Genomic DNA, 26,699 nt, shown 5'->3' on the forward strand with positions numbered 1-26,699 from the left:
CTCGATCCTTGAATCGCGGCAACACGCCTAGGGGAATTTCGTGCGCGAAACTTCCTAGGAAAATGGATCTTTCGAGATTTCAAGATCGATACTTTAACGTTTAAGGTTCGTTTGCATATTCGATACCACATTGTAAATATTGTTTTCTAAGGTGATAAAATATTTTTCAAAATTTACCGACGGAAAAAGCGAGACAACGAGAGTCAAATGCTAGAGGAAAGTTGAATTGCACACTTGGATATGTAATTTCAATTCTTGTGTGTTTTCTTCGACAGAGTTTAAATTTTTATGATTTCGTTGTATACATTTTTACTATTAATATCCATTATTGGACATAATTATTTGAACGCGAATGCCCGATACGAATATTTGCGTATAGTGTATATTTGTTTTATACGATGTTTATTTCGTTTTTAATGATAATATTCGGTTTTTTTCCCCACTGGCGTTGTTCGGCAATTATGTCAGTTTCGTGTCAAAACACGGCTAATTATAGAGGATCCGTCTTTAGAAAAGGGGAACAATCTATCTTTGGTTTTCTAAATTCGTATGAAAGATGCAATTTGCTTTAGGTTCTTCTACGGATTTAGCCGCGTTACACGTACCGGATCAAATAAACATCTGCAACACGATGAAAACCGCAGTTTAAAAATGAAAGATCTATTTTCAAAACGAAAAAGGTCACATTTTCGAACGTCTAATCCTGCATTACGAATATGCAGCTTTTGTTGATTGAATTAAAACAATAAGCAGTACTTTTCTGGTTAGTGTGAACGTAAAAAAAACACAATGGACATTAAACTTAATAAATAAAATTGAAATTATTTTAAACTGTACATGATTCTTCATTATTTTTTTAAAAAGATTCTCTTGCGAATAATCGGACGGAATCACTTTTCGTGTTATCTGCAACAACAATCGGTAACATACGATTTACAAAAGTGTTGATTTTTGAAATCTTACATAGAATAATTGAAAAGAGTTTCAGATGAATATTTGTAACTATGATTTGGTAGTTTTCAATTTCAGATGAAATCAGTCTTCACAAGCAGAAATACTTTTCATAGCACTACTGAATACATAAGAGCAATTTTCGAACGACTTGTGTACCCTTCAGAAGCTTCTACTTTCAAGAGTATTTATGAAGTCATTTATAAACTTCTCGATCCTATGTAACTGCTTGGCGACTGTAATAGAGAACCTACTCGCCTCAGGTGAACAGTTGGTAATTATAAACCACGATAGACCCCAACCCTCGCTAAATACTTGATTACTAAGTCCGACAAGTGTTACTCAGCAGATACATGTTTAGAAATTACAGTCAGCAACACTGTGTGCATTTTAAGACTGCATTCACTGATCATCATTCACTCCGTGTTAATTTCTTTTCACTATAATAGACGATACTACTTGGATAGATCTTTCATTAAAATTCTTTCGATACATTCTCGACTACTTTAGTCAACGATATTATTCGACCCTAAATGAAATCGTGCCTGTAGTCGACGACCAATACGATACCAATCGATCCTTAATGGATTCTTAGAGACTATAATAAATGATAAACAGCTTTAGGTAATAGTGTACAATTCGATCGGCATCTCCGATTTTCTTCAAACTTCAATATGTTGAAAGGGGCTTTTTAGAAAGGCAAAATATCATTTTTAAAAATGTCGCAAACAATTATAAATACCTTTAATTTCAAGTTAAATTTGCAACCGAAACCTAATCTAACCGTCACTATAATTGCAGATTACCGTGAAAGAACGTAAGCTTTAAACAGTAAAAAAAGAGGTTTAATTGTTTATTTTCAAAGCATTAGTAGTAATCAGAGTTGGTTAGAGCTAGTTTAATAAAAAAAACAGACTGTAATGATTATATATACTTGGTAATTAAAGGTACTTATAATTGTTTGTGACATTTTTTAAAATGATATTTTGCCTTTTAAAAGAGCCCCTTTCAACATATTAAAGTTTAAAGGAAATCAGAAACGCCGACCGAAGTGTACACTATTACCCAGCTTCAGATTTTTTCCCGGTTCTAGGAGTATTGAAGACTATTGTCCACAATTACAAATCAGACTTAGGTATCCAAAATATCAAGCTTAAATGAAGTCTTGAAAAAATCGATTTTATATTCGTAGCTTTTTTTCAAAGGAACTTTGAGGACTCCCAACCTGGATTTAGTCGAAAAACTACCGAAGTTATAGGCCTTGAGGCAGAGCGAGCGGGCAACTAGTGTGATGTGCGTATCATCGTGCTGAAGCTGAAGGAAAACAAGCATTGAAACAGTTTTAACACGACCCACCACTTCTTCCGCTAGCTTAAGAAATAATAAAACCTATTTCTGACGATTTAACATTTGAAAATTGATTTGAGATACATTTACAAAATAGCAACCAAAACTATAACTATAGGCTTTCTGTGGAACTTTGCTCCGAAACATATACAATATCCCAGAGGAAGAAGGTGTCCTTTATGGTCCTGGAATAGTGATTAATTGTCAAGTATAACTAACGTTTCTTTATACACCCTAAAACAGTACCTAAAACATTAAACGCGTTTTTCCCGAAACTGCATTTTTAAAGCTGGCGACCACGATTCCTAAAACAACTCATGGACCAATCTCCTTGTGGTCAGTAGGATATATTTGTAGGATGCCGTACTTTCGTTTGACTTACGGCCAAGTTAATATTTGCAAAAATAAAAGTTTGGCACTGAAAAAACTACAATTTTTCGCAGAAATCAGGATTTTTTCTTTAAACTGTCGCCATTTTGTTATTTACCGATATTTCTTGGTCTCCGTAGGTCAAACGATGGCTACACAAATATAGATTAAAAATCTTCTTGAATTTTTCAATTCAGCCAACAGCAACAGCTGCAATCGTGGTGGCCATGGATACGCTATTTTTTAAGCGCTCTGGTTATTGGCCGATATGTCCGGACCTGCAGTTAGATTTTGAATTAAACAAATTTTTTAAATATTCTCTAAATATTAAATTAGATGTACAAATAAGGATGTATGGATTCTAATTAAGAATAAATACGATTTAGTTTTCTTCTTAAAAGATTCTTAAAAATCGCCTTCCTATCAGGCCATCACACTAGGAAAACCTCCTAATTCTAGATGGATTCTTGATGACTATAATCAACAATATTAAGCTTTCTAATTTATCTTTCGACGATTATAACGAAGAATATCACTCAATACTAATTGGAGCCTTGACGACTATGATCAATGATATATTTGACTTTAATTGGATCAATTATAGTCGACTGTAGCTGACGATGCTACTTATCTCTAAAATGTTGGCAGAATTTATAGGAAACATAACCGTGTCGTAATCATCAATATTTGTACCACATATTCGTCATGATTTCCAGCGTACCACTTGGTTTTCCTCGGTGTATTTTCATCGAAAATACACGAAGAAGTTAGTGGCCTGCGAAGTCACAGTTGCCACTCATAAATTGCGCGCTCGCAGAAGTCATTGGCACGCGTTCACCGCGCGCAATCTTCGTACACGCGACTCTTCCCTTCCGTTTAGGTTGTTGTGCATCACACTTTTTAATTTCTGTCATATAATTCAATTCGTTATCCAATAATGACATACAGAAGTTATACTTTTCGTTTTTCAACTTTTGAAATTTCAATTCTCCCAACGTTCGTATAAAACGACTGTTGGTATTTCTTAAGCGTGTAACAATAATTAAGAGAGACTTTCAGTTTGGTATTTGAATTGGACTATATTAAGTTTATAATCGAAATACTGAAGATTTTATTTATTATCGATTTCAATAATACTGTATTAGAGAAAAGTAATCGTTTATCCGCCTACGCTCCACGCAAACCGACAATAAAAGGACATATTTATACACAATTTGAAATTTATCGTTAACAATTGCTTAAAAAATTTAATACCCGTTTGATAGGGATTTATGCTAGTGGCCCTCTGGTGGTACTTCTTAGGAAACCTGAGTGTTCTCTGGAATTTATTGTTATTTATTAATATAGTTCAAGTACAAATTGATAAACTTTAGATGGTGTTTACTTAAACAATAACAAGGTATCGTTATAGTTCTTAACAATATTCTGCTGTAAAAGTTGGTTATCAATATTCAGATCTACTAGAAAGAACTTCGTGAAAAACTATTATGTACATAGATGAGTTGCGATTTAATCGACCAACTGTCATCGTGTGATAACCATTAAATACGATCTTAATTGATTATTGATAACTATGTTCTGCTTAGATAATAATTAAGTGTTATTATTTCTTATTTATCCGTCTATCGTGAAAATCTACATTCGAAATATTAAGCGAGTGTAGATAGCTGATTCTTCGCTTACGATGTAAATGTACCTTATCAACAATTGGAAACAGTCAGGACGATGATTGGATAAAGAAGAACGGACAGAACGCGAAGGATAATGGTTACCGTTTGGTGGTCATACACAGGATTTCTACGCGTGGCAACTTGTTTAAATTTACGTTCGAACGGAACGACAATAATACTCGTGGTAGTATATTACAAAAGATTTGAAGATAAGCACTTGTAAACCGATCTTAATAAGATCGTAGCACAAGACTTAGTATCGAAGTATTACTACATCCCTCCTAGTCCCAAAGCTTCACTTTAAACACTTTTTCATGATGAACAAGTCTAAATAGTATTTGAAAAATTTTAGGTCCCGAGAACTTTTTATTTTTATCCAATTGAAACGACGAAAGAGCAACATGTCACACCGACACCTACATCAATTAAATACACGACTTTTAAAAATATGACATGCCATGAAAGTTTCATCTGGGAAAAACCGTGACGTTTCGAGCGCACCAACCTACTATATATATATATATATATATATATATATAATCACATTTGGAAACCGGCTTTTCGATTCTATCGTATGTAAATTCGAACACACTGCAACACGATTCGGCTGCGTGAAGACACTTTACGATCACACGGAATCGATCACAACGATTGATCGTCGGTGCCGCCGTCGTTCAACACTCTCTGCATTCTTTATATGAATATAGGTCAACAGGTTTGCCCAATACAAACCTTCTTCATGATTCCGGTTTTCCTTTTGGAGAAGGTGGTATACCTCCGGAGCTTATTGTCGATGTACTCCATTTTAATCTTGACCCGTCCCTTGGTCTTCTTGCCATTCGATGGGGGTGACTTTTTCGGTTGACCCAAACTGGTAAAGGATTCCTCCAAATTGTCGGGCACACACTCCCCGGACATCCCCATCCCCTGCTGTTGGGAAAGCGCCTGCCGTGCATTACTGTCATCGTAACAGACGTCCGAAGTGGTCCTCTTGATACCCCTCTGTACAGGTCCCACGCCGGCGTTCGGTCCGCCTGCAGCAGCCGCCACGGCCATCATGGTGGCGCCACCGCGGCTTATTTGAGAAGTTGTAAGCTGGGAGGTGGACGGTCGGCCGTACATTTCGGAGCCAGCGTCGCTGCCTATCATCCCCATGCTGTACCCAAGACTTGCGTACCGACTATCTCTTCCGCCGCTAGGGTTGTCCATTACGGACTCGCACACATTTATTCCCTTTCCCTCGGCCCTTCTCCGCCACGGAATCGCGAAAAGTCGGCGCAATGTCTCCCACGTGATCAACCATCTAGAGGAACACGGGACAACAACGCGCACTGCACGAGCGCTCCCCGCGAACTGAATGCGCGCTGAGTATCGTAACTTGACCTACGTGCTAGCGCGGTGCCTGCGTGCGTTCCTGCGCAGCTTCTACCCCCACCAACGTCCAACAACGCGGTTAAAAACTAGTCCTCCCATTCGAGACAGGCCTTCGTCGATGAAGATTTCGAAAAATTCTTTTATGGAAAAATCAAGTGAATCACGAAGGTCCTCGATCCGCTGACGAATACCTCGGGCGGGTCTCCGATTATATAAAATTCGACACGGAAAGTTCGCGCGGAGTTGTACAAGAATCGACGAGAGGGCGTCCCCGGCTGCCATATTTAGAAGTAGACGTTACCATATTAGGGAAAGTTTGCCAAATATGGTGAACAGAGGTGGTCCTTCCTTTTCAAATGATCACTCGGCGCGCCGCGACAAAACACCAATCCAACTGACAGTAGCGCTTCCTGCACGCCTCTCCTCCCCCTCCTCTCTTTTACCGGTATGTCCTTCCTATTTCTACGTGCTTACTAAACATAAAGCTGATAAGCGGCTCTCTGTGTAGGGCCGCTGTTTCTTGTCGGATCTCCCAGCTTTCGTGGTTTTATCAATCTTTATTTACGTTTAGTTCGACCGATTGTGCCGCGTTTCTTTCAGGCTGCGAAATACTGTCAGAATAATAATAAGAGTCAACGTGTACTAGCAACACGTGAAGAACTAATCATCCCTCCGCAACAGCATATCGTTTACGTTTAAATCGAAACATTAAGATGATACTATATATTACGGTGAATGCTCCGATGAAATTTACAGCGTAGACCGCATAGTCTTGACACGAATCACGTTTAATATTTGTAACCGAGTGTATACAGAAATTACTGTAGTTTGGGTGAAATAAAACTGAGAGTTTTACGGATTCAAACATAGTGATTTCTACCAAGGGATTCAAATTTCTTTCTGTACATGTATATTAAGTATTCCCACATTGCTTCCTCTTTTTGCATACAAACCTGATAATCATAAACAACGATGATTTATGTAAATCGAATATAATTATTCTTATATAGTAACATATTGTCACAGTAACCTATATAAAAATAAGGGACTAAGAATTATATTCAATATATGTGAAATATAAAATTGCATGATTAATGTTTTCTAGAAACAAAACTGTGAGAGTGTATGGACAGGATTAGTAAAAACCGAATTATTAACAGTTTGGACATCAATTTTGATATATAGAGGTTTGGTAACAATTTGATTAAAAAAAGCATCCAGAGAAGACAGTGTTTAACATGTATTTTATGAAAATAATATAATTATATATTTCTAAACTATATGCCAAGTAAAAATTACATTCAGTAGAACTTATATTTTGTAAGTTAAAAAATTATGTATTACTTCTATTAAAGTTAATGTCTTACAATTAATTTTATTTATACTGAAAAATAAATTATTCACCAGATGCTATTGTATGTGCTGCAGATATTAAAGTATCATGTACTTCACGAGCATATGCAACTTGTGCCCTCACTGTCATTAAGAACTGAGGATATGTTAAGGCTGGTCCCTCTTGTGCTCCAACAGTATCAGTGCGTGTTGGTATAACAGATACTGGTAGATATCGCGCGGAACTAGAATTCTGTGACAAACATTCTATAGAAGTCTTTAAATGTAATTCTATTTGATCACAGATAGAATAAAATTCTTCCATATTCTTATTGAAACGGTGGTCAGGTTGATCGATACCCTTAAGGGATCCAACATCCACCAAACTATTTTGATGCAATGTATGAGCTGCAGTTTTAAGAGCTATAGCTAGTGAATCTCGCAGAGGCCCAATTAATGATTTCACTTTAGAAATGTTGTCAAGTTTCTCTTGTGTTTGTTGTTGCTGTTGCTGTTGTTGTTGCTGTTGAACCTGTTGCGGTTGTGCTTGCTGCGGATTTTGGGGAATTTGAGGATTTACAGGCTGAGTCATTTGTCCTACCCCAATAGCTCCTGGTTGTTGAATAGGAGGAATATTCATTATGAACCTAAAAATATAACTGCATACAACAATAAAAGAAATTTTATTGCATTACTTGTACAGATAAATTTTATTACAAATACATTGTGCGTTTAAGAATTATACAAATAATTTTACTACTTCGGATTTTATCTAACAAACAGTTATTCTTATAAAACGTGTTGTGACAGTTCAAATATAACTTTAAAATTCAATTAATTAAATACGTCACTTCCTTTTATTATTGAATGTATTTTTGTAAATTCCAAAATATCTTTTGCTTTCATCTGAAAGAATGATTAATGCAAGTAGAACTTCACCTATTTTCTTATAAATTAACTGCAGAATACGTAAAACATTTCACTGCATTCGATATGTTTTGATTTCGACTGAAAGCTGAGAGTAAATAATGCCAATGATGGTCACATAGTCATTGAAATTATAGTGACGTTTTCAGGAATAGGCCAACAGAGGGCTTCACATGACAACTGAATCTTACAAATTTTCGTATCAAGATTTTTCAAAAAATCCCTCGTATAAGGCAAAATCTCTTATAATTTTAAATGTAATTTTTTTGCAAATTCATTCTTCTTTACCTCTTAATCCTCTTATTCTGTCACACATGCATCAATATAGGAACTATGTCCTAATGATCTTCCTAGAGCACTATATGATCACTTTCAGAAACCTATATAGTGGCATTTTAGTATAATATATTTAAATTTACATCATTTTGCCATATAGATATAACTAAACGTTATCTTTAATTTTCTGAGCAATGAGTGAAAATGTTAAAAAGACGTAAAAAAAATTGTCGAGAATGAGAAAAAAAATGCGTTCTCGTCGCTTAATACTTGTTCGCCATCTGTGTTCTTCGAAATAAATGTACATACCTATTGTACCGGTCACTGCTACAATTTGAATTTACAGTTTTGCTTACAGTTTTGTTTACTGTGTCGGAACTAGACTAAGTCAAGATTTTCTGTCGTATTGTCGTATATATATGATTTAGTATTTCTTTAAAATGCATATAAAATGCATGGTGTTAGAAGGGTTCAAATCATATGGAAAAAGAATCGAAATAAATGGTTTTGACACGCAGTTTAATGCGATCACAGGATTTAATGGTACTGGGAAATCAAACATTTTGGATGCAATATGCTTTGTTTTGGGTATTTCAAATCTTGGCCAGGTATACTACAGTGTTTTATGTTTTTTTCAAGTGCACTATATATAGAATTAATTATCTTATAAAATTATTTTACATACAAATTTTATCATATATAAGATTACTTGTAAGATTCTGTCCTTTATAAATCAATTTTAATTATCTAATAAATAAATAGCAATATGGTTTTATATCCTTTATATTCTATTTATAGGTGCGAGCAGCATCATTACAAGATTTAGTTTACAAATCTGGTCAAGCAGGCATTAAGAAAGCTAGTGTTACAATAACATTCGACAATCGTGATAGAAATTCTTCTCCAATGGGATATGAACATCATGAAGAAATAACAGTCACAAGACAAGTTGTGATTGGTGGTAAAAACAAATATTTGATCAATGGATCTAATGTACCAAACAAACGTGTGCAGGACATGTTTTGTTCTGTTCAATTGAATGTAAATAATCCACACTTTTTGATTATGCAAGGAAGAATTACTAAAGTTCTTAACATGAAACCTTTAGAAATTTTGTCTATGATAGAAGAAGCTGCAGGCACACGAATGTATGAAAATAAGAAGGAGGCTGCTTTGAAAACTATAGAGAAGAAAGACAGTAAATTGAAAGAAATAAATGATGTATGATTTAGTGCATAAATCTGTTTAGTTTATGTTTAATGAATTTAAGAAGAGTGTACTTTTATTTTAGATTTTAAAAGAAGAGATAGGTCCAAGACTAGCAAAACTCAAAGAAGAAAAAATGCAGTATGTGGAATTTCAACGTATAGAAAGAGAACTGGAACACTGTAAAAGAATTTGCCTTGCTTGGAAGTATGTCAAAGCTATAAATGAAAATCAAAAAGCAGAAGAAAATGTACAAGCTGTTAAAGATAAAATAAATGAAAAAACAGAAACCATTACTAACGGTGAAAAAGAACTTGAAAATATAGACATAGAATATGACGAAATTGTCAAACAAAGAGATGCAGTGTGTATTTTGATTACAAAAGTACAATATGTTTTTATTCTGTTTTTAACACTTGTTTCTTTTAGGAAGCAGGAGGTCAATTACAATCTTTACAGACAGATTTAAAAAATGTAGAAAAGAAGCAGTACAAGTTATCAGCTGAAGTTAATAGTAGTAAAGAAAACATTAAAGCTGCTATAAAAGGTATTGAACAGTTAAAGACTAACATAAAAGACGATGAAAATGTTTGCACATCAAAACAATTAGAATATGCTAAAGTCGAAGGACTTTTTAAGCAATTAAAAGAGATGGATGAACAAGATTCTAATGCTGTACTGGTTGCACAAGAGAAGTATCAAAAAATAATGTCTGGTTTATTGGAGAGCCAAGATGGTGAAAATGCAACATTGGAACAACAATTGATAACAGCTAAACAGACAGCAACGGAGGCACAAACGCAACGTAAACAGTGTGAAATGACATTGAACCACAATAAAGAACAACTAAAAATAAAAAAGAAAGACCTGAAAAACACTGGAGATGAGTATAAAAAATATACTAAAGATCTTGAGAATAAAGAGAAAGATGTAAAAAATTTTGAAAATGAGCTGAAGAAACTGAATTATGAAGATGGAACTATAGAACAATTAAAGCAGCAACGGCATGTGCTAAAAAATGAAATAAGAGCATTAGACGAAAAAGTGGATCATTTTGAATCCAGATATCCTCAAATTAGGTTCGAGTATCAAAAGCCTGAAGCAAATTTCAACACAAACTCCGTGAAAGGAGTTGTATGCAAATTAGTAACAGTTAAGGATAACAGAGCAGCATATGCCTTAGACATTGCTGCAGGAGGCAAAGTATTTAGTATTCTTGCTTAATCGAACTTAATATATCAAACCTAAATTTTAATTAAATTATTGCATTTCAGCTGTATAATGTAATAGTAGATACGGAAAAAACAAGTAAACAGTTACTTCAACGAGGACAGCTACAACAACGCGTTACTATTATTCCTTTGAATAAAGTAAATGGTAGAGCAATGGATAATCAAATGATTCATTTGGCACAAAAGATAGGTGGTGTGGAGAATGTACATCTGGCGTTGTCACTGATAGATTTTCCAGAAGAAACTCGATCAGCTATGACATGGATTTTCGGACAAATCTTTGTTTGTAAAGATATTGAAACTGCTAAAAAGATTGCGTTTCATGACAACATCAGGAAAAAGTGTGTTACCTTAGAAGGGGATGTTGTCGATCCAGCTGGTACTTTGTCTGGTGGTGCACCATCAAAGTCTGGATCTGTTTTGTTAAAGTTAGAAGAATTGAAAGCTATTCAGAATGAATTAAACATTAAACAACAAACGCTCCAAAAGATTGAGGCCACTTTGGCGAGTCTGGCGAAGGTTGCGGAAAGGTATATGTCGTTGAAACAAAAGTTGGATTTGCAAAATTATGAAATCGGTTTGATGAAACAAAAGTTAGAACAAACAGTCTATTATAAAATGAAAGAAGAGGTATGTTCAACACGTTTGGCGTGATAAAATAAAATACTTATCTATAGGTATCGTTTTATTTTGCAGATTGATGAATTAGAGAAAAGCATTGAAGAACTTTTACAGAAGATGGCAACGGCAGAGGAAAATGAGAAAGTGAATACTAAACGTGCCGAAGAATTGGAGCATCTGTTAAAGGACTCAACGAATATTCGTGAGAAACAATTGAAAGACGCAAAACAGGAACTGGAAAATCTAAAGAAGAAGGCTGAAACTAGTCGCAAAGAATGGCAAAAACGGGAACAAAAGGCAAAAACACTTGAACTAGAAATTAAAGAATTACAAAAAAGTATTGACACTGGAAAAGAACAGTTATTGACGTCAGAAAAAAAATTGAATTCACAACAAGAAGAAACAAATAAATTAGAAGAAGAATTAAGTGAAACACAGGCTAACGTGAAGCAGTTGCAATGCGAAGTAAAAAAACAGAACGACATTATTAACAAGCAAGACGTTCATATGCGAAAACTTTTAGCAAGAAAAGAAGATATTATAAAACAAAACAAAGACGCAGAGTTAGATATTAAAAAACTGAACCATGAAATTAATTCAATTAAAAAGTGTGCCACAGATTGTAAACAGAAGGTTTCCGAACTTCTACGCAAATATGATTGGATTGAACAAGATAAGATTTACTTTGGAAAAGCAGGTGACCGACTTGTAGTTTATATTCAACTAATATATTATTTTTTTATATTTCAATATCTGATTTTAAGCAAAGAACTTATTAAGTTTGTTTGTTTTTATAGGTGGTATTTATGATTTTGAAGTTAATAAGCCTGATGAAATGGAAGCTAAAGTGCATAGACTACAAACATTACGTGAAAAATTAAGTCGGAGCATTAATACACGTGCCATCAGTCTGTTTGATAAAGAAGAAGAACAATATCATGAAATGATGAAAAAAAAGAAAATAGTTGAAAATGATAAAAGAAAAATATTAGAAACAATTAAACATTTGGACGAAAAGAAGAAAGAAACATTACTTAAAGCTTGGGAACAAGTACGATTAACTTAACTTCATTGAATTAAGATTATATACTAATATTTAAATTATATTGTATAATTGATGAATATTAATTTCAGGTAAATAAAGATTTTGGGTCGATATTCAGTAGTTTGTTACCAGGAGCTGATGCAAAATTACAACCCCCTGAAAATCAAACAGTCACCGAGGGTTTAGAAGTGAAGATTGCATTTTCCGGCATTTGGAAAGAATCACTAGGCGAATTGTCTGGAGGACAGAGGTCTTTAGTAGCTTTATCTTTAATTTTAGCTATGCTTTTGTTTAAACCGGCGCCACTTTATATTTTGGACGAAGTTGATGCCGCTTTGGATCTTTCGCATACAGAGAATATTGGTATCATGTTAAAACGGCATTTTAAACATTCACAATTTATTGTTGTATCACTGAAAGATGGAATGTTCAACAATGCTAATGTAATATATACAACTAGATTTGTCGATGGAATGTCAACAATATCTAGAAGTGAAAGAGTAAGAAATAGGTAAATACAGGTTTAAGATGGCATAAATTTACTTTTATAAATAAATACATACGTAATAAATATTTTTAAAGTAACAGTCTCTATACACGTTAAATATTCTTACAATGTGTTGTGATTATCAAAGATAATCTGTACATAGAATTCCTTACGGAATTTTGAGAAAAAATTAAACATTAAACATAAAATGTTTATACACGCGTGTCATCTATTTCACATGAAATGTTCATTATTTAAGTTTTTAAGTACGTGTTTGTAGTACGGAACGTATTTAAATATATGTATTTTTTAAAGAAAATATTTTCTGAATTGTTTTCTGTGATTTTCACGAATGTCAACGAAAATTCGTTACCAAGCATTCTTTTAAGTAGTACTGTATGCTATACTAGCTTCACAGTGTATTTGCCAAACTTGACCAATTAATCTCTTTAAAGAAAGGATGTTGTTTTATCTCAAGTATTGTCAACCTTTCATGGGGTTGGTATTTTACGATCTGCAAATTTGTAAAACTTATTTTATATACTGTTTTGCTATTAAACACACTTGCAATTAAAGAACTATTTAGAAAACTTACATTAAGTAGTAAGGACTTTGCATTCTCTGATAACTTACTAGGAATGTTAAGAATGGAATGTGATTGAAATACGCTCGGATGCTTGTCCTGAAACTTCTGAAATATAAATGTAACATATATAGTATGTTTATTGCATATAGTTATCTTAGTAAAAATTGCTATTTTATTTTAACATACATTGCCTACTATTAATTCATACAAGATAACACCAAAGCTCCAGATATCTGAAGCTGAAGTAAGGGGTATCATAGGCGAAAACATACATAATTCGGGAGAAGCATAAGGGTACTTATACTTCAATAAATCTATGTCGCGAGTAGGTACAACGTATGTTAATCGAACGTGCCCACTGTCATCGAGTAGTATGTTATCTGGTTTTAAATCGAAAACTATAACTTCTTGTTGGTGTAGTGCTTCTAATGCTAAAAGTATTTCAGCAGCCCAAAGACGAACTACATTTTCGGGTATCGTCCATAAGTCCTGTTCCAAATCTGTGGTGTCGTTTTTTATGGATTCCATCAACTGTGTGGTAGTGATATACTGTAATTGTTGATCCACTGATGTATGATTATCACTTCTTTTCGTTTTATCATAAGATTTTGTGAATATTTTTGTTTCAAAACTATTTATGAGATTATCAGCTTTAATACTACCGGCACGATCAATTGTAAGGTATGTGTCAGCACCTTTCAAATTATCCGATGAAGAACTTGACTCTTTTTCATCAAAACTAAGGTCTCTAAAACTATCGCTTAGGGATGAATTGTCAGTACTACATTGACTCTTCACTTTTTTATTATTATTTACTGTTAAATAATTCGAGACTATCACATTCTTTTCAGGTAGTTTTTCAATTGTAGTATTTTCGCTTATGCCCCCGATTTCTAAAGATATTTCATTAATATCCACTGATACTTCAGTCCAATTTTTAGACTGGTTTATATTATTTTTTATATTTAATAATTTAGTATCACTTTCATGGTTTATAAAATGATCGGATTCACGTAATCGATTGGCAACTGTATTACTTTCTTTTAATGTTGCATTAACCGATTGTAGCAGTATTTGCGCTTTTTCTAATAATCGCGTAGTAGATACATCTCTACATATTTCATACTTTTTTTTTACTGCCATTGGATCTATCTCCATTTGTACTTTAGAATTTGTACTAGTAAAGTTTAAATTATCTACTGATGCACTTCCCCCATTTTGGATACTTTCCTTCTTTAAAATAATATTAATATTATTGACTGATTTTTCAATACTATTTTCCACAATTGTTCGGTCACATGATATATTATTGTTGGAATTATAATGTGACATTATAAAGTTCCACAATTTTCCACGACTGCAAGTACAAAATTATATTTCGAATAATATGCATAAATGACAATAGTATATAATAGTAGTTATCTAGCGCTTACCCGAGATGCTGTAAAATTAAGAATGTTGTTGTTTCTGTCTCAATACATGCATTTAATTGTACCATATATGGTACCTGCCCACGTAGTATGTAATTACTTATATTTTCTTTATTTGTCGGTGACTTTTTTACAGTCTGAAATAAAAAAAAATAGTATTTTAATTTTTTAAAGATGTTTTGCAATACATAATTAAGACTCAATGAAAAAGTCTAAATTGTAAGCAAAATAAATTATTAATTGTTCATACTTTTACAATGTTGAGGCAGTTTCTGCGGATATCTTTCACAAGCATCACTGATTCCATGATCTTTAATACTTTGTAATATTGAAGTTCCGAAATGGGTTTATTCAACAAAGAAATATTACAATTTAGATATCTATTGTAAAGCTTTTCAGCACGTTCCAAATATTTTGATATTTTATCCTTTATTATTTCTGCTCTTATTTTATTTGAATCCATTTCAACACCAGATCGTAAGCTAGAGATTCCCATTTTGTACTGGGTAAATGCTTCTTCATATTCTGTAAGATCTTCATGTTTAAAGGCTGCATTCATATGTGCAGCCGCAACTAAAATATATTGCGAAGAGTCAGACCATGTTTGAGGTAGGTCAGAACCATCATGTGTTATTACTGATGAATTCACATTTGCAGCAATTGCATTAGTGTTCACATTACCACTTGATGTTTGTACAAACATGCAATCTTTGTCATTTTGAATATTATGATTTGAATCTTCATAATAATTATTATTTTTATTGCAAATTAATGGATTATCTTCTAAGCTGGATATAATTTTATCTAAATTGTTATCTTGAACAAGCAAATTATCAGCTGCACTTTTTGTCATGGATGCCTTTTTATTTTCAGTTTTAGAATTTGAGTTATTCAACTGTGCAAACTGTAGTTCCTTAGATTTACAAGCTTCTTGAGATTGATTTGTTTCATTTTCAGAGGTGGAAATAGGCGATATAGAATTGTGAACTACCTTAGGTTCAAAAATACTATGAGAAACAACATCAGCAGTGGGTGGAGAATTTATGTACATATGACGATCATCTTCTGCTGATGTGTCAGAACTAAGAGATTGTGAACAATCGTTTAAGGAAAAATCTACATGACTAGTCTCAAAAAACTTTATGAAAATATCACTAGAATATAAATACGAATGTCTTCCTATGAATTCTAAAAACTTCAATGCACATTCCCGTCGTTCTTCTATAACTTCTGCCTCAAACCTGCCAAAAAATTTTGGCTTTGGGAATGACGGATAGCTCTCTTTAATTTGAGATCTTGAAAACAAAATATTTAATTCTGAGTGGAGCTTCTTAAAATCATTGTAGCGTTTCCAGACAGACACCTTAGATATTTCTTCATGAGAAGATTTTAAAAATACCTAAAAGATAGACTATGGTTAGGTACTATTAAAAACTTGTCTTGTTACATGACAAAAGCTACAACTACTTGTGATAAAACTATGAACTAAGCATCACTTGATTTTGTTTAGTTAAATTCGAAAGAATTCAAACCAAATATTAAAAGAAAATATTGACTGTATTAATTTTTCAATTATTTTCATTTATTATAAATGTTCTTGCGACTACACGGTTTATTAAGAAAAATTATATTCAAAAAGACAGTCTCCACTGTATATCTTACCACAGATGTGATTTTGTAGATAGTAAAACCTTTTTTATGCCGTGTCGTTTCAGGAATAATAAAACGCCTCACCCATTTGTCTCTCGTGGGTGCCATCGTTTACACAAGTAAACTACAAAACATAAGCTCGATAAACGTATCACTTTATCGCTTTAATTTACGCGTTTCTACCATCATATTTTACGTATCTGACTTTTTCCTTCGTTTGCGAGGCATGTATGATACAACTGTTTAATTGTCGATTGCTGTCATTTGCATGCACTTGCATTTATCGGTGCATTTGTCTGTGACAGAAGCACCTATCATTTAGAATAATTTTGTACGAACTCATACGTCCTCGCAAATTTCATAAGTCTCGGGCTATTGTCTATATAATTTAAGTCATGACAAATTACTGTTGATAGAATATCACTTTTTTCCTTTTTAGTTGTCTGAAAAATTTAGTCGCGCAAGTGTCACGATTAACTGCAATTGACTAGGACTAGGTTACAATACCACTACTATGATTTCATGTCAGTGCTATCTTGTTTCACTGTTTTTATCATTTATAGTACATCTGGTACAACTAAACAACTAACAAGAGTAAGTATTATATTGGTCAATGATTCAATCCTCTCTCTGTTCTCCTTTGGTTCTCCCCGTTCTTCCTCATCACCTGAGCGGGACTTACTACGCGTGCGGCAATCTATCATAAATTTAAGACTGCAGAATTAAAATAAACGAATCAGAATTGATTAAATTTAAAAAAATATTTCTCCTTTGACCATATTTCTACTGCTATTTGAAAGTATAACAAAAATATTAAAATGATTTTAAGCTATTTAAGTTATAACAACAGCTGTATTTTGCAATAAAGTAGCATAATATGTATATAGTACGGTTTCTTAACAATATATGTATATAATCGTAAAATTTATATCATTTTATACATATAACAATACGTAACAAGTCAATTATACTGTTAATCTGTTAAGTGGACGATTTTTTTACCACTATAATATCTATATGAACAAAATTAAAGATGAATATAATAGCGATTGGAAGTGATTTAGAATACGCAGTAAACATATTATACATATATGTATGTAAGTACGACGTAATCATGCTACTATAAACATAATGCAATCGAATGTAAACCTCTTTGGATAAATAAATAAGGAAACTAATCATTTTCGAAAGATATAGTCAGATATAGTTGAATATATATGACGAATATGACTGGAACATGACGAATTAACTCGTCTTCTCTGGTTAACAGGTTCAATCAAGTGTCATTTTGGAAAATATGAGATCGTCGGTACTGCAATGGTGGGGGTGAACAACTATTATGCCCGACTATACTACTATAAATCAATCATAACATCTGTAACTCTTGCAGGACACGCCATTAAACAAACGCTAAAACACTAATAGACGACCGTTTTACTTAAAAGCGCGAATAATTTCAAACAAATGGCAGAACAAGTAATCAGCGAATTGGAAAAAGCTGCACAAGTGATTTTAGTAAGTCTACATTCTTTTTCAAGTAATTTCATACCTTTGTGCAGGTTATAATAAACTTGTTTTACTATTGAATTGCATTAAATAATATCTATACATCGATATTAAGTAAATATTACATAGTATATATTGTATTTAATGAAGTTTTATCTTTTTTGTTTGTTTTTTAATGTTATAGAAAAAAAAAACTTTGAGACATAAATAGTTCTTTTGTGTAATTAAATATTTACTTTTCCAAAGTAAGTATGACTATAATATGATTTTTCTTTATTATTGTAAAATTCTATAATGCTTTATTTGTATGATATATGCAATGTCATTTTGAATCAAGTAATTGTTATTTGTAACAAGTGAAATAATGTCTTTGAAAACTTCTCAAATTTTCAACTTTTTTGTTTATATTTTCAGGCACCACCAAATTTAATTTCAGTAGAACAAAGACAAGCTGCAGAAGAAGTTTTTCTAAATTTTCGTAAAACCAAATTTCCTTACCAGCTCTGTCAGCAAATTTTAGAAACCAACACAAATGATTATATCCTTTTTGAAGCAGCCGGTTTATTAAAGTTAGCATTGGTACGAGAATGGTCAAGTTTACCAAAACAAGATATTTTATCTTTAAAACAATACCTTCTCCAGTATATAATAAACAAATCATATTTGGCAACATATATTCAAGGAAATATATTGCAAGTGATTGCAATCATAATAAAGGCAGACAGTGTCAATAATTCTATACAAGAACAACAACAGTTCTTAGGAGAAATTGAAAACTTAATAATGACCGGTGACTTACAAAAGGTAACTAAGACATATAGTATATTATAGTCATAATAGTACATTTATGTTACTGTTGTATACACAGAAAATATCTCCTCATAATACATTCTTTAATGTTTCTAGAAAATTATAGGATGTAATCTCATATTAGCTATCATGCAAGAATATAGATTTGATGCGAACACTACCATCAAGAATATATCAGTAGAACAGGAATTTATTAAATTGTTTGAAGGTGTTATTTTAAAAAGAATTTTGAAGTTTTGTCTCAGAATACTCGACGAATTATTGAAGAAAGACATTCAAGAGGATACACTGGCACTTCTCAAACATTTGCTTCCGATTGTAGAATGCATACTTACTTGGCCTTTTACTGCAGCAAAACGTGAAAGTATCCTTTTTATAATTGTCCTTCCTGTATATATTTGCAATTTAGTTTTTTATACTTTTGAAAACTGAGTTAATTCCTTAACTTTGCTGTACAAGATTACTTGTACGCATATGTATCTAACTTTTGTATGATTGATTTAACATTAAAGGTGGATGAAAGCTGGCAAGATGTATTATTGCCTCCAGGTGTACTGGATTTATTTTTCACACTCTATTGGAAAATACGGGGCAATCCACAGTTAGCTCATTTAGCAAGGACTTGTTTGGTGAAGCTGGTAACCTTAAATGGTTCGGTACTGTCATCTGAAGAAATTAAAACACAATACTTCTCTAATTACACACGGAGATTTCTGGAGTTTGTCACAAATATTGATATCATTGACCATGAAGCCATTGGAATTGCTCAGATTACAATAAAATTGATTACATTACTTCATACAAATTCAGTAATTCTACCTAAAGATATGTTGAATACATTGTTGGAACAGATGTGTCGATTAACTTGTCTATTCATAGAAAATGCAGCTAAAGAAGAATTCGTAAGTAATGTCACTTAATATTTGAAGATTATCAAGATGGCAGTAAAGAGAGCTGTTTTGTAACTATAAAATTGTTATGAAATTCTTGTATACATTGCAGTTATGTGTCGATGAATCCCCGTATTCAGAAGGTTTAGGTATTTTGTTTCGGACGTGGTTGTATATTCTACCAAGGGAAGGACCTAGTGAAAGATGTACTATAAACATGGAAACAAAAACTTGTCAGAGAAAGAATGTGTTTCCTGATGAATTTCGTAAAAGAAGTACTGTACAAATATTTGATGTGTATCTTCAGTGTCACTTAACTTCACCAGAAGGTGTAAGAAGTCTGGAAGAGAAGGACCTTAACAGAGAAGAAGCAGACACCGAAGAAGACGATAAAGTTAGATTTGAGTCACAGTTACAAACAATTGGTATGTCCTCTATTGAAGTTACTGTATTTTTCTTTGTTTCCTGTGCTTCACTTTCCAATTCTTTTCCAACTGGGGGATACGTCGTTTTGTGTAAAAACAAATTGAAAATGAGAAATAAAATCTGTTACTTTTCTCACTGTGAAGATGACTAATATTTGGACTTATTTTCCCCAAAAATGAAACTTTGCGTGTGAAAAATGTATTCTTCATTTGTGCACCATTCGTTACTGGACACTGTGGTACATACATGCTATCACTGTAAAAAGTCTCTTATTACAGGCTCTTTTGGAAGACAAGATTTATGTCATTCTTTTTCAATATTGTCACAATTAATAAAGGACCGTACATCTAAACTGCGAGAAATTCTCAATAGATTAGTGGGACGGACTGAATCTTTAAGTACAATAAAGGATATTTCTATGGTCAGATTATACGAGGACATACACTGGCTATTACTTATAACGGGCCATGTGCTTTGCTTGGAGTCTCATGGTGAGACTGCTTTAATACCTACAGAAATAATGAAATACAGTATGGAACAGGTCCGTGAACAAACTGTATTAAAAACACATACGTATGATTTAAACAAGTAGTAGATGTAAACCGAAATGCATGACTGACAAGGACATTGTAAACTTGAGAGTATTGTCATTACAAATACAACACGGTCACCCTTAGCCGTTGTCTACTAGTTTATGTCTACTACATCTGATTATTAAATAAATAATAAATGTAAATCAAAAGATACGTATTTTACATATCATAAATGAATGTATGTTTTAGGTACGCCAGGGAAAGGTCGATGTGCACCTTACTACACAACTTCTAGCATTTTCAGAGAATGTTTCGTCAGACATTAATGTTGCTATAGAATCAGTGGATCACGTCATTCATTTTGTCACAGATATTTTTCGGCTGTGTGCTATAGAAAAGACTGCAATATCTGTCCATCTGGACAGCATACTAAGCCCCGTATTAAGCTGTACTATAATGTGGTTTTTACACAGATGGGCGCTCAGTTACCTCTTACCCATAGAAAAGTATTACTCCGAGATAAGCACTACATTTTTACAAGTTTTTGGCGAAGATGCGCCCGGTACGTCGTGGGCTATAAACATGCTTTTAGAGAGAATAGAATACAGTATTAATACTTTTAAAAGTGAGCCGGCGTTAATGCAGGAAACTATAAAGTTATTAACATCTCTTCTTAATTCACCGAAGAAGTAAGTGTAAAGTCTATAAGAATACTTTGACTGAAAGTAACAACACTTTCCTGTATAGTCCCCGGATGGAATCCACGGATTTTGGATTTCTTTAAGGTTTTCCTGGATAACTATAGCTCATGGGACACGTTTTTCGTGGCACGTGATTGGTAAATTTAATGATATCTCTATTATTTTTAGATGAGTTCATTTCATTTTTTTTAATCACTAAAATTTTAAGTCGAAAAGTTAGAATAAAGTCTTATATAATGTACTTTTTCTTAACATAAGAAATGCGCAAAGTTTTTATTATAAGTTCGTGAAGATTGAGTAGTTTCTTTACAACCATAATGTGTTCTTAAGTTAATTTTTGATGTTACATGCCACCAGGAAAGTACGTGTCTCATACGTTTTGCCTAGTGTTTACTCTATAGGATCTGTAATTTTTCTTTTTAACTTTCAAATTCGCATATTTCATTGTTGTGTATAACATTCAGTAAGGAAAAAGAATATTATGTCTCATATTGATATAATATTATATGTAGTACGGTTAAACTTAACTTAAGCTACAGTTAAGCTTGATCAAGAGATTGTAAAAAACGTTATCCCATTTTTCAGACTAACTTCTGTATTAAAATCGGAACGATATGTTCGTATTTGGAATCTAGCACTAAATGGACAACATGACTTCCCACAGAAGGTTAAAAGAGGACTAATGCAAGCGGTGATTCAAGGTGGAATCGCAACTCCAAATGCTACCGCAGAAGGAGGTTATTGGTCGCAGGCACTACAACCACTCCAAGATAGATACAAGCGAATTACCACGGATGAAAAGTTCTTGAAGTCCTATCACCAAGAAGAAATTAAAATTCAAATTATAGATATTTTAGAATGTGCTATTGGTAAGTTATTCGAATAGACTGCAATTTTAGATAGTAGAAATATATTATAATTGAAATGTTTAAATATGTAACAGGGGCTGCTCAGGGTATCCAGCATATATTAGGCTCAAGGTCCAGAACGTTATTTCGATACATGTATCCCATATTAGAGAAACTTCCACATTTGCTATCTTTGTATCATAATTATCAGGAAATAATACAATTAATTTTGGAGTTGCTTTCTGAATGCACAGGACCAGCGATTCTTAGTTCATTGTCTGATGTAAAACCATTTTTAGCTACTACATTTTATTATACATTGTTTACTTTACAAAAAAGAATAACATTATTTCAGCTGCATTTTATAATCTTAGATTGAAGCTGAACAGATGTACCAAATATGTTTGAATGCAATGCAAAATTATGCGCGCTGCAATAGTAATCGACTATCAATAAATTCAGCCGCGGAAGGAAGTTTTCAAGATATTCTATCATTAATGAAATTGTTGAATAATTTAATGGACAATCATCGCTTTTCCAACAAAAACATAAAAGCGGATGTCTTTGTATGCGGTTTCAATATACTTATGCCTATAGTGACTATAGATTTGTTAAAGTTTCCATTCTTGTGTTCGCAGTAAGTGAAAATATGTTTGTTACTATCTTAATCAGACTAACATAATGGTTTTTATTAATTTTACCTATTACGATTAAATTAAAGTATTATTTCTTTATTACAGGTATTACGACATTCTGTTAAACTTTTGTGTTGATCATCCTGAGAGAGCGTGCACCTTGTCACCTGAATTGTTGCGGCCACTATTAGCATCTGTAGAATGGGGTCTGTTTTCTATTGGTCATGAAACGTCTCGGTCATGTTGTACAATACTTTCAGCTTTAGCCGAACACATCTGTGGCAACTATACATTATATGAGCATCCACAAAAACAGATATTGGCGCCATTTTTAAATGTAACTGTTACTATATTTCTTTCATTGTGACTCGATATCAATCTAAGCATTAATAAAATTGTATTTTTTCAGTTGCTACTGAGTACAATTTTATCACAACAAGTTGATAGAGATTTTATCTCGGAAGTTGAGACACCCCTCTATTATTTGATACTCTGCTATTACGAACAATATGAACAACTTGTACAGAATATCCTGTCCTCTCAATTGGATCAACAACTTGCACAGAGATTAGCGGACGCCTTTGCGAAACTAACCAGGAGTCTAAAACTATGTCGCAAGAGTTCTTTCAATAAACATACATACGAAACAAGTTTCAAAGAATTTGTAGACAGTGTGAAAGGAACCATTTCAATGGTTAAATAAAATAAATTGATTTCTAATTTAGTTTCCATATTCTCGTTTTAGACCTAAACTGTGTCTTCCTAAAGAAAGAAGTTACTGAACTGAATAAGGCGGGTACGCCGTGAAAAGAATTCGTTAAGCATATAAGCTTTTTATTGACCGATTTATTACACGTTACCACTTACAGTGAGCCTAGCGAAAATCGAATAATAATCATAAATACAAGTTACAGCATTGATGCATGTTCCTCATAGCAAACAACCAGAAATGAAAACGTTTTTGCAATAGATTTTTTTAGTCACCTTACAAACAAGCATATGAACTTACATACTTGGTACAGATCAGATCCCCGTCAATTTTTCTTTCATACGTCTCCGGATGATCGTTGACATTTGCCAAAATGCTTACGTTAATATTAAATTTATTTATATATTTATATAATATACTTTATCTGTATAAGGTATATATGTATGTATAAGCAAACATATTCTTTCGCACTCTCTCTCTCTCTCTCTCTCTCTCTCTCTCCCTCACGTACTTCTTCATTCTCTCTTTTTTACGTCCTACCTCTTTCTCGCGCTCCTTCTTTCTCCCATTTCATTCTCTTTAATTCCGTATTTTGACTCCTAATAACAACAATGATTATTAACCTGAATAACGGCGTTTTGTATTTTAACTTGCAACGCTCGTTTCATCTTTCTTTTATCTTTACCCATTTTGTTATCTTCCTTCTTTTTTTGTCTTCCACAAGCACTTTCCCATTTCTTTAGTTTTTTGCAACGTTATAAATAAAGACTCTAACCCCCTGAAGCAATAGTGAGTATACAGTGCATAACTTATTCCTCTTACTTACACGCATAGTTTGTTACATACATTATAATAAGTCATACGTAAATAATAACATTAAAATTTAATTATTATACATCGTAAGTAATATCTATAAATATTGTATGTGTCCATAAGCATTACAGCCTTGTATACTTTATGGCGCGTTCTTCTAGATTAAAAAAGGAAAAGAATTGGCTATACACACGTTACGTTTGGCTTATTGTGTAAAAACGCATCTTATAATTCTCGACTTTAACCTTATAACTGTAAAGTATATTTATTCTGTAGATGTACAATGAGTTGTTTTTGAAAATAGGAATACACATAGTCAACGGCTTACATCCTTCAGTTCAGATTTGAATGCGTTTTATTTGGAGATGTTATGAATATTCGTGAAAAATGCTTAATTTTTCTTATGTCTTCTATTTCTAGTTCCTTACAGTATTTATCTTACATGTTTCTTCCCATTCTTACTACATACCAATAGCATACAGAATCTCTTTGGTACAACATTAAATATGAGCAACAATGTATTAATACAAAGCATAAAGTTTTTTCTTCAATGAAACTTAAACAGAGTTTAATAGTTTATAGCTTTTCTTTGAAAGATGGAAGATTAGCCAGTAATATATTTTTTTTTCAATTTTGGTATAAGAAAAACATTATCCAATTTTTCGACTAAATTTTATTTCGTTTCTTAATGAAATAAAGTCGATAAAAGTTTGGTATAATTATATTTCCCGAGTTATTTTGTAACAAACTTTAATAAACTGATAATTAATCTTTTCACAGTAGTACCATCCAACGTTTGTTTATATAATCTGCAATTATTTTTTCAACCCAGAGAGCTGTTGCGAACAAATAATTACGAATAAAATACAATTAAAATAAATTAAACTAGTAAATTTGAATCTCTTTGGTTTTCAAAGAATTTACTTAAATAAATTAAAGTTGACTCAACATTACTCTATTCAGAAAAAGTAATGCCAAATAATACATTTAAATATCACACACGCACAGTTTGTGATCGTAGCTATACCTTGTAACATAAAACGAGTTCACGATGTAGATAGATTCAATCTACAAGGTATAGATAATCAACTGTTCTGTAACAGTGTCCCCAATAACGAGGACCAAAATTACACGCGTAAATGCGATTACACTATTACAAAAGATGTAACGTAATCGCGAATACATATAATAGACTCTAATTCGATCAATGATATAGGGATATTAAAAATGAGAATCTACACGCTGAAAGGCAACAGAAATGACTAATGATCCTATCAATTTACTTCGCCTAGAATCTTGCTTCAAAGGGTTAAGCGTCAAGTGCATACAACTTATTGGATTTACGGTCTTTCATTCTTCATCGATACGTACATATGTCATCGTTAACAAAATAAAACTATCAGACTCTACAACAGTTAGCAAGCAAAAACGGTAACAGAAGCGAGCCGAACTTTCGTGTACGCCGTCGCTTATACAAATAATCTGCCTCAGAATTTTCATCATTAAAACTCTACGAAATGCAAAATGATTCAACTAATACTGGGAACTGTTCACCATTGGAAGTGAACATTAAAAATTCAAAATATTATTTAAATCGAATGTTTGTCTATGGTAAGAACTAAAGGGAAATTTTTTGTTAATTGTTCGTTATCTGAGGCGTAAATATTACGTGGTTACAACGCGAAACAAGGTAAGATGGAGGAATGAGGGGGTCATTTCGATGACGGTCACAATCGCGAACTTAATACGTTAAACAGATACATTATCAATTATTCAACGCCCACAGTGTCAACCCGTACGAAATAATCCGCACCGTTTGCCAGGTGTATATTCTCCAACCATGAACACGCAGAAATTCGTAATCTCACTACATCGTCCCCTTAGCTTTCTTCCTTTCTCTCCCTCTCTTTCTTGCTATCTCTCGCGCACATCTCTCACGAGTATACCTACATGTGTGTGTATATCTCTTGCTTCGTTTCTACGACCGTCTTAGGAATGCTTTATTTAGGCATAAATACGTTCCTCTTCGTCCTATGCGAGTTCCGGTGCTTAAAGAGAATCGCTTCGTATGACCGACTAATATCGAGAATTTCAAATACGACATGAGAGAGGGTATCGGTTGGGCGCGCGTGGTTCGCGGTATCTCTTCAACGTTAACAGCGTTTCGATCCTTGTTTCCCGAAACGAACGGAGAGACGCCCCATGCAGCAACCAGCGATTCCAAACAATATGTTTTTTTTTGTTTGTTGCTTCTTTAAATACAATTCGAACGTGTGTAACATTTCCTTCGAAAGACGAATACCTTCCGTTTATAGTTAGTGATTC

At 33.1% G+C, this 26,699-nt stretch overlaps 5 protein-coding genes across 6 annotated transcripts in view; 2 read left to right on the forward strand and 3 right to left on the reverse strand.

Moving 5' to 3' along the window:
- LOC107191909 (serum response factor homolog) overlaps positions 1-5,674 on the reverse strand; it is a 30,411-nt gene extending 24,737 nt beyond the window's left edge. For both annotated transcript variants that reach the window (XM_015581054.1, XM_015581055.1), the window contains exon 1: positions 5,070-5,674. In XM_015581054.1, the coding sequence (XP_015436540.1) occupies positions 5,070-5,546 (477 nt within the window). In that variant the 5' untranslated portion in view covers positions 5,547-5,674. The remainder of the gene's footprint in view (positions 1-5,069) is intronic.
- A 1,433-nt stretch (positions 5,675-7,107) lies between these two features.
- Positions 7,108-8,052, reverse strand: LOC107191910 (mediator of RNA polymerase II transcription subunit 29). Its single transcript, XM_015581056.1, has 2 exons — positions 7,983-8,052; positions 7,108-7,702 (listed from the first exon to the last, which is right to left on the reverse strand). The coding sequence occupies exon 2, from the start codon at positions 7,681-7,683 to the stop codon at positions 7,108-7,110; it is 576 nt and encodes a 191-aa protein (XP_015436542.1). The 5' UTR covers positions 7,684-7,702; positions 7,983-8,052.
- Positions 8,053-8,686: 634 nt separating this feature from the next.
- Positions 8,687-12,865, forward strand: LOC107191915 (structural maintenance of chromosomes protein 2). The gene is made up of 8 exons (XM_015581061.1): positions 8,687-8,854; positions 9,045-9,467; positions 9,538-9,816; positions 9,882-10,655; positions 10,727-11,314; positions 11,381-12,002; positions 12,103-12,356; positions 12,440-12,865. The coding sequence occupies exons 1-8, from the start codon at positions 8,687-8,689 to the stop codon at positions 12,863-12,865; spliced, it is 3,534 nt and encodes a 1,177-aa protein (XP_015436547.1).
- Positions 12,866-13,249: 384 nt separating this feature from the next.
- LOC107191916 (ribosomal protein S6 kinase delta-1) lies at positions 13,250-16,780 on the reverse strand. Its single transcript, XM_015581062.1, has 6 exons — positions 16,516-16,780; positions 15,104-16,252; positions 14,857-14,990; positions 13,610-14,780; positions 13,433-13,528; positions 13,250-13,351 (listed from the first exon to the last, which is right to left on the reverse strand). The coding sequence occupies exons 1-6, from the start codon at positions 16,609-16,611 to the stop codon at positions 13,250-13,252; spliced, it is 2,748 nt and encodes a 915-aa protein (XP_015436548.1). The 5' UTR covers positions 16,612-16,780.
- Positions 16,781-17,817: 1,037 nt separating this feature from the next.
- Positions 17,818-23,583, forward strand: LOC107191931 (exportin-4-like). Its single transcript, XM_015581080.1, has 12 exons — positions 17,818-18,018; positions 18,424-18,813; positions 18,916-19,183; positions 19,279-19,721; positions 19,822-20,134; positions 20,414-20,676; positions 20,918-21,357; positions 21,955-22,238; positions 22,313-22,500; positions 22,592-22,854; positions 22,958-23,189; positions 23,262-23,583. Exons 1-12 carry the CDS (start codon positions 17,968-17,970, stop codon positions 23,553-23,555), a joined length of 3,429 nt encoding a protein of 1,142 aa, XP_015436566.1. The 5' UTR covers positions 17,818-17,967; the 3' UTR covers positions 23,556-23,583.
- The last annotated feature ends 3,116 nt before the right edge of the window (positions 23,584-26,699 follow it).

The sequence above is a fragment of the Dufourea novaeangliae genome, unplaced genomic scaffold (assembly GCF_001272555.1).
Source record: "Dufourea novaeangliae isolate 0120121106 unplaced genomic scaffold, ASM127255v1 scaffold248, whole genome shotgun sequence".
NCBI classification, from domain to species: Eukaryota; Metazoa; Arthropoda; class Insecta; order Hymenoptera; family Halictidae; genus Dufourea; species Dufourea novaeangliae.

Bases quoted from the DNA above. Each gene is read 5' to 3' on its own strand.
- LOC107191910 (XM_015581056.1), bottom strand. From the start codon at position 7,683: ATGAATATTCCTCCTATTCAACAACCAGGAGCTATTGGGGTAGGACAA.
- LOC107191915 (XM_015581061.1), top strand. From the start codon at position 8,687: ATGCATATAAAATGCATGGTGTTAGAAGGGTTCAAATCATATGGAAAA. The intron at 9,817-9,881 runs GTGTGTATTTTG...TGTTTCTTTTAG, and splicing joins TTGTCAAACAAAGAGATGCA to GAAGCAGGAGGTCAATTACA. The intron at 11,315-11,380 runs GTATGTTCAACA...TTTATTTTGCAG, and splicing joins ATTATAAAATGAAAGAAGAG to ATTGATGAATTAGAGAAAAG.
- LOC107191916 (XM_015581062.1), bottom strand. From the start codon at position 16,611: ATGGCACCCACGAGAGACAAATGGGTGAGGCGTTTTATTATTCCTGAA. The intron at 14,781-14,856 runs GTAAGCGCTAGA...TTGTACTTGCAG, and splicing joins TTAATTTTACAGCATCTCGG to TCGTGGAAAATTGTGGAACT. The intron at 13,529-13,609 runs GTATGTTAAAAT...TTTATATTTCAG, and splicing joins ATGAATTAATAGTAGGCAAT to AAGTTTCAGGACAAGCATCC.
- LOC107191931 (XM_015581080.1), top strand. From the start codon at position 17,968: ATGGCAGAACAAGTAATCAGCGAATTGGAAAAAGCTGCACAAGTGATT. The intron at 19,184-19,278 runs GTATCCTTTTTA...TTGCTGTACAAG, and splicing joins TACTGCAGCAAAACGTGAAA to ATTACTTGTACGCATATGTA. The intron at 22,239-22,312 runs GTAAGTTATTCG...AATATGTAACAG, and splicing joins TATTTTAGAATGTGCTATTG to GGGCTGCTCAGGGTATCCAG.